Source organism: Malus sylvestris, chromosome 5 (genome assembly GCF_916048215.2).
Source record: "Malus sylvestris chromosome 5, drMalSylv7.2, whole genome shotgun sequence".
NCBI classification, from domain to species: domain Eukaryota; kingdom Viridiplantae; phylum Streptophyta; class Magnoliopsida; order Rosales; family Rosaceae; genus Malus; species Malus sylvestris.
This window is the reverse complement of record NC_062264.1, coordinates 20,001,669-20,009,131: the sequence shown is the minus strand read 5'-3', so window position 1 is coordinate 20,009,131 and position 7,463 is coordinate 20,001,669. Positions and strand designations below refer to the sequence as shown.

The 7,463-nt window shown below is 36.3% G+C and overlaps 1 protein-coding gene across 1 annotated transcript; it reads right to left on the bottom strand.

Moving 5' to 3' along the window:
- Positions 1–4,109: 4,109 nt before the first annotated feature.
- Positions 4,110–7,139, bottom strand: LOC126623998 (transcription factor RSL2-like). The gene is made up of 5 exons (XM_050292985.1): positions 6,511–7,139; positions 6,088–6,381; positions 5,787–5,852; positions 5,626–5,691; positions 4,110–4,774 (listed from the first exon to the last, which is right to left on the bottom strand). The coding sequence occupies exons 1-5, from the start codon at positions 7,075–7,077 to the stop codon at positions 4,676–4,678; spliced, it is 1,092 nt and encodes a 363-aa protein (XP_050148942.1). The 5' UTR covers positions 7,078–7,139; the 3' UTR covers positions 4,110–4,675.
- Positions 7,140–7,463: the final 324 nt, after the last annotated feature.

Genomic DNA, 7,463 nt, shown 5'->3' with positions numbered 1-7,463 from the left:
CAGGATTGCTTGTTCGAAAACCGAAGAGGCACCACTTTCCCAACTTCAAGAGCTGGATCTCCTTGGATAAAGCTTGTCTGTAATCTTCACACGCAACATCAGCTTTCCAGATACCACAGACAACTTTTTCAAAGTGCTCTGACAGAGTTAAAACATGTGAAGCTGGCAGCTCCCACTACCGTGCTATGACCAAGCAGGGTAAAGGAATAACATTATTACTTGATGTTAGGGAGACTCCTATATATGTCGACCTCCATCCCTAACGGACAGGCAGACCTGCAACAATGCTCAACCCTTTCTCTTATCTGAGAGGGCACTCCCAACGAAGCCTTTCGAAATATTCAGCTTTCTTTCCCCCCGATAATACCTCTGTAAACAAGCTATACTAGAGCAAGAATATCTCATATCATCAGGGTTAAAAGCAAGAGTATCCCATATCATGCTTTTTCCCTGTCTTTTCCTTTGGCATTGTTCTTACCTGCAAGACAAGGAGAAAGAGAGCAATCAGTCAGCACTTGGAATCAAGCTTCCAGCCAGGAACTGACTGCCTGGAACCCCTTACCTGATTACTTACCTAGCATTGCTCTCGAGTACTCATCTTCAACATCTTATGCTTCTAGGGAAGATACCGCATCTGCCTGAGGAATAGATAGGGCAAGTGAGAAGGATACAAGGAAGCATGTGGAGACAAGCGTAACAGCACACGTGCCGATACATCCACTACTCTGTCAAAAGCAAAAGTATCCCATATCAGCAGGGTCGAACGTACTCTAGATTTGATGGACTTGTTTTGACCCTCAAATTCTTCAGTCGGCCTTATACTCTGGAGGAAACCAGAAAACCCTCCAGCCCAGTTCAAGAATAAGCCTGTGGAAAGTTACTTCTTCAAAAGCAAAAGTATCCCATATCATCTCTTCTCATTTTTCTTCTCTTTATCCTTCATGCTGCCTGCAAGATAGGGAGAATGTGAACAATCAGCCGGAGCTCTGATTGCTTACCTTGTCTGTCACCTCTTTCAGCAGATCCCCTAGCTCGGCGACTTGGGGGACTCCTACTACATGGTTTGTATCGCGCTTGACCAAGCATGAAACTACAAGTAAGCTTCAAGTGAAATTGATACATTACCTTGTGCATCTCCACCAGTTACAGATACCACTCCTGGATGGAGGAAGAGTACTTCCAGAGAAGATGCCACATCTACTTATGAGACAGATAAGGCAAGTCAAGACGATACCACACTCCGGTACTTAGAAGTTTCGTGGCTACGAGATCATTCTCCCACAATATTTCCTAATGTCATTTGTACTAAATCATTCACTTGTACTCACTAAAGGAGAGCTTGAACCTATGTACTTGTGTAAACCCTTCACAATTAATGAGAACTCCTCTATTCCGTGGACGTAGCCAATCTGGGTGAACCACGTACATCTTGTGTTTGTTTTCCTATCTCTATCTATTTATATACTTATCCACACTAATGACCGGAGCAATCTAGCGAAGATCACAAAAAGTGACCGTTTTCGCTACCTAGGATCTATCTTGCAAGAGAACGGAGAATTAGATGGAGATCTCAACCATAGAATACAAGTTGGATGGATGAAGTGTAAGAGTGCATCCGGCGTGTTGTGTGACCGTCGTAGGCCACTGAAGCTCAAGGGAAAATTTTATAGGACGGCAATAAGGCCAGCGATGTTGTATGGCACAGAATGTTGGGCGGTGAAGCATCAACACGTACACAAAATGGGTGTAGCGGAGATGAGGATGCTTCGTGGGATGTATGGGCACACGAGAAAGGATAAGATTGGGAATGAGGATATCCGAGGTAAAGTAGGAGTAGCCAAAATTGAAGGAAATATGAGAGAAAATCGGTTCCGGTGGTTTGGACATGTGCAAAGAAGGCCTACTGACGCTCCGGTTCGAAAATGTGACTACGGGACATAGGTTCAGGGCCGAAGGGGTAGAGGAAGACCTAGGAAAACTTTGGAAGAGACCCTAAGAAAAGACTTGAGTACTTGGATCTAACGGAGGACATGACACAAAACCGAGCGCAATGGCGTTCTAGGATTCATATAGCCGACCCCACTTAGTGGGAAAAGGCTTTGTTGTTGTTGTTGTTGTTGTTGTTATTTTGGCTAATATTATTATTATTATTATTATTATTTTGCACTGATGCAAGTTTCTTTTGGAGCAATCAATTATGAAGAAGCGCCATAGTTAGGCAGTCTCCCACAACATCAAGAAAGGCAAAATACTGTTTTCTACGATTTTGGAGTTAAATAAGATGTCTGCTTTACAATGACAAAAAACAAAATAGTTTGTGAAACAATATTTTATGTAAGATATGAATCTATAATCGTTAATTGTAGCATCGATCATTTTGACCAAAAGGCATTTCAACGAGACATTTGGAAATTGATAAGTCGTCAGCATTTTGTTCCTTAAATTAGCTACTGTCATAATATTTGATTCAAATATTGTTATTCAAATATACATGCTTTCGTAGTAAATCGAATTATTACATTTATAGTAGGAAATGAACTCCCACATCCGTTGTGCTATGATTCAAGATTAAACATCTGCCTCCATTGTATTGCCCTTGTGACCATATTTTTACGAAGAAAGAAAAAACACAGCTTAGGGAAGAAGAGGATAGACAACATATATTAAAAGGAGAGATAGAAGAGAAAAAGAATCACTAATTCAATTTTATGGTGTATATTAATTAGTAGGAAAAATAATTATAGGAGTTTTAAATATAAAAAGATATTTTCTTTTCTCAAAAAAAAAAAACATAAAAAAATATACAAGATTATATTTAAGGTTTGCCATGTGGTGAGTTTTGGTTGGATTGTAGTGTCACTCAGCAATTTCTAGTAACAAGGGAAGCCCTACACAAGTTTTTCTCATAAAATAGAGACTCCACCACCAATTGTGGCAAACCACAATGGTCGAGTGGCTCTCTTTTAAATTAGTAATAAATCATGGATCCAAATTTCAATTGATTTTGTCGATCATTAGTTATTATGCTATCATTTTGTGGGTTTTTTTTTTTTGTCAAAAATATAGTTAATTATAAAGCTGGAAATTAAAATAATGGTTGTAAAGCAATAGAAATTGCAATGCATGGTAATTTGAGGAAAAGTCTAAGTGTGAATGTGAGACCAAATAGTGGCCAATTGTATTACAAACGAATAGGTTTAAGAAATGGTGTTTGATGATTGGCAAGTTAATATTTTACAAAATATTTATCTTTTTTGTCATTTTTACACTATTTTTAAAGGAAATGTCAAATTATAACAGTCAATTTGATGTGGTAATAAGTCTTATATCAAATTTTATACTTCTCCAACCGAATTATCAAATGTTATTAATATAGAACTTTAAATTGTTATATTTAATATTTATTAAAAAAACTGTTGAACCAAATTTTTATTAGTTGAAATGTTAGTGGAATAAGGGGTCCACCATTAAAATTAATTAAAAATAAAATTTAACGTTGATGTCCCTAATCATTAAGATTTCAAATCCGGTCAGCATATAACACTTGGAAGAATTTTTTATGTTAAATTTGCACAGCTGCATCTCCACCTAGAATTTGAAATCTAATTTGAAGATGATCGAGGCTAACTGTCAAATTTAAATTTCGACTAGCACGTCAAATTACTAATTTTCATTGACAACTGTTATCACATAATTGGATTTGACACGTCAATTTAATACAAACTTCAAATAAATGTACAAATATATGCGTGCTTAATTAGGAAATCACTTAATTAGTTACTCTTATAAGGATTTTCATTTTTAGGATCCTTGTCATTAAAGAAAAATTATTTGTATAAAACAATTTTAATGGGAGCATTTTTGCTCACCACTATTTAGTATGGTGTATGTTCACCATTCTATTTATCACCTTTAGATGAATTTGAATTTCGAGATTCGTGTAATGGATAAACACAAATATCAAAATTCAAACTCATCTAACGGTGATGAATAAGATGATGAACATACACCACATTAAATGGTATTAAATATGATTCGTATATTAAGTACTAGGAGTGTTTTTCCAACATCCCCTTTATTTATTTATTTATTTTTTTGGAAAACCCAACATAACCTTTATTGTCATCATTTTGAAGTACAAGAATATGAGAGAGAGGATTCTCGCTGGATCCTTTTTGTGAGGATTCTGAGAATCCTTCAATCACATTCGTTCATTATACATCGTACGATTAGTTTTTGTCAGATACTATTTATATTCAAATTTAAATAAAAAATTTATAATAATTTCTGACCGCATGATATACGATGAATAAATGTGATTAAAAGATCCCTAGATCCTCACAAAGAGGATCCATCCTCCTGGCAAGAATAGCAGCTGCAGAATAATTATCCTATCATAGAAACATGATCAAGCCTCTCAACCAAAAATGAGCAAATTGTAGGAGATCTAGTTTTGGCAGTGGAGCTCACAGCTCAGTTGCTACAATTCGATAAAATAATTAGGACTTGATAATTAAGTACTATTTATGACTTTACTACTCTACATAACTAATTCTATTTGTTGGAAAATGCTGTAGAACCTAACTTCTTTACGAAAAGTTGTCTCAACGTGGTTACATAAGTTGAGAGTTGAGAGGAGTATAGAGTTCCAAAGCATTTTCCAATCATAAAATTCTTATGATTGCTGTGGTGTGGTGAGCTTCGGATCAAGCCCCAGGTCCATTCCATTGTAACAGATGGGAGCATACATCCACATATCATCAGAGCTTAACAGCTACGAAACCACAAGGGGACAAATTAAAAAACAAAACAATATCAGTATCTATTTTCAGATAGAGTAATGCTATATTGAAACATAAAATTAAGAGTCTATTTGGTACTCGATTTGAATCTAACTTTTTAAACTCAAAAATAATTTTCAAGTTTTAGGTTTTAAAAACTTGTTTGGTATGACTATTTTCGAAAATTGAACTCAAGACTAACTCAAAAATATACCATATTCTCTAAAAACACAAAAAATGAGGTTTTAAAGTTTTAAAACATAAACTCGCTCATTTCTTTTCTCTCCCTCCTCCCCTCTCACTCCAAATCTATCTCTCTTTTCTTTTTTCTCTCTCCCCCTTCTCTCTCTTTTTTTTTTTTTACATTTTTGTCACTCCTCCAATCCGCTATCTTCATTCTTTCGGTTCTTTCTCTCACTCATCTTCTTCTCTATCTCCTCCGATCCTCTCACTTCTTTCTTTTTCCTCCAATCATTTCTTACTTTTTTTTCTCCTCTCTCCTCATTCTCTCTTGACCCCCTCTTTTTGAATTTCTTTGTACATTTTAAGTTGTAAGATTCAAAAGTTTTAAATCGCATACCAAACAAGTTTTTAAGTCTTAAAAAAATTGTTTTCAAGAAAAATTCTTAAGAAATGTTTTGAGAAATTATAAAAAATTTCAAATACGATATCAAACAAGCCCTAACATATTTGTTGAGACACTCTTTAATGTAGGTGAACCCTACGTCCAGTAGTAGGGCCTAACCATACTATAGAGTGTCTTTTTTGTGCGTCGCTAAATAATATTATTGTTTTAGATTTCAGTCTAAACCTTTTTAATTATACCATTTGATTTTGTTATTACCTTAATTTGGAGTTGTAAAAACTTCACATAATGGACAGCTTCCTCAAGCATTGTGCTAATATCAACCTGCATTTCGACGCATCTAAATTAGATATTTGAGAATTTAATCTGCAGCAATGTTCTTTTGGGCAAAATATTATGTCTCAAGGAATTATGCCTACCTTTGTTCCGTTGGGCACAAGGCCCTGCAGGGCTCTCAGCCTTTCATTCATTTTCTCTCTTCTTTTCTGCGGGACAAAAGAGAAATAGAAAAATGAGCTTATTTTTACATGTGGAAAGTGATTTTAGCTCACGGGGTTTATTTCTGGTCTTTGATTGAATAAATTAAAGAAAAATCAAGAGATAAAAATAAATAGGACCATACAAGTTGAGAAATTGGTGTGCATATATCATTTCCCTGAAGGAAAATAGATAAGGTTAAGTCAATTAAACGACATTTGGTGGGTATATATAGGAACTCACCCTTGCATAGAGGCTTTGGGGATCAGTGGCTGACCCCCTTCTAGCTCTTGATTTGCCACTCAAGTTGAGAGATGCAACTGTTGGACTCAAGCTTGAAGTTGAAGTAACACTAACCCCTCCACTCAGCTCCTGAGAATTCTCATGGGAATGTGAGGCAACACTGGACTGATCTTCTACTGAGCAGCAACTGGAGCTCTGTCTGTTGAGCCCGGCGGTAGTACAGTCTTCTTCATTGATGCTAGTTGTCACCTGCCGGCTCTTCTTTGCCTTTATGTTCATCTTTTTCATTTGAACCTGCATTGAATTTATTATCAGAAAATGCGCACATAAACCAACTCCTGCCTCTTTTTTATTTCCTTTTAAGAATGGTAACATTCTATAATCAAGAATTTTTTGACTAAAGGGTAAGAAAAATATTCTTACATTTTCTAAGCTTTGAGATCTTTTCAATGAATTCTTGGTGGGGTTAATTTCCTCCATGGATTGTTCTTGTGCAGCAGTCATATCAAATTTCTGATTTCCAAGAGCCACAGCTTCAGCCGGGTTTCCGCCACGCTCTTCTGGATTGCCTTCACTTGTTTCTTGGTTCAAGCATTGATCATGATCTCCTTCAATGAGATAGGAATTTAGGGTTTTGATCACATCCCCAGCACCAAAATCAATAGACATAGAGATGTTATTATTGTTGGTTGCCAACATGGGTTGAGAAGATTCATTCAAGTAGTAACTCTCATTGCTTGAAGTGGGGTAAAAAGTCCTAGTACCCCCACTCAAATTAGCCTCTTGTGAGTTTGAATCAGAAGTTTCTGATGAATAATAATGTGAACCTTCATAGTAGCCTCCAGGCCAAGAAGCCTCTGGAATTCCCATGCTTGATGTCTGGTTTGAAGAATTTCCAAGCAACTGGGACATGAAATCTACCTCCTCAGCAGTGTACATCCCGCTGAGAGAGGTCCATTCTCCCTCTGAAACAGCTCCAATATCCTCCATTTTTGCCTAAGGAACAAAAAGGGTTTTCGACCAGAAAAAAGGAACAAAAAGGTTTGTCTTTGTTCTAAGAGTTGATGTATGAATGAGTGGTGGGGATGAAATGAAGCTATATTTATACCCAACTATGAACTCAATTATAATAATATAGAATAATGTCATTAACCATATCTAGGGTTTAGTTAATCTGAACAATGCTATAACAAGTCATAATTCTTTGAAAACCAATTTGCAGGAGTCCCTGCTGGGGTCAAGGACAGCTCAAATGGAACCAAATTAAATAACATAACCTCAAAAATAATGCAGAAATAATGGTTCCCGAGTGAAGGGACTAGTACTACGTACTGTCGTGGACAAGTAATTATCACTATATGATTAGTTAGTACCTA

What these genes read in the sequence shown, in the direction of transcription:
- LOC126623998 (XM_050292985.1), bottom strand. Translation starts at nt 7,077, where the DNA reads ATGGAGGATATTGGAGCTGTTTCAGAGGGAGAATGGACCTCTCTCAGC. An exon ending in GATCTCAAAGCTTAGAAAAT is followed by an intron (nt 6,382 to 6,510) that starts GTAAGAATATTT and finishes AATTCAATGCAG; the next exon opens with GTTCAAATGAAAAAGATGAA. An exon ending in CCCAAAGCCTCTATGCAAGG is followed by an intron (nt 5,853 to 6,087) that starts GTGAGTTCCTAT and finishes TTTGTCCCGCAG; the next exon opens with AAAAGAAGAGAGAAAATGAA.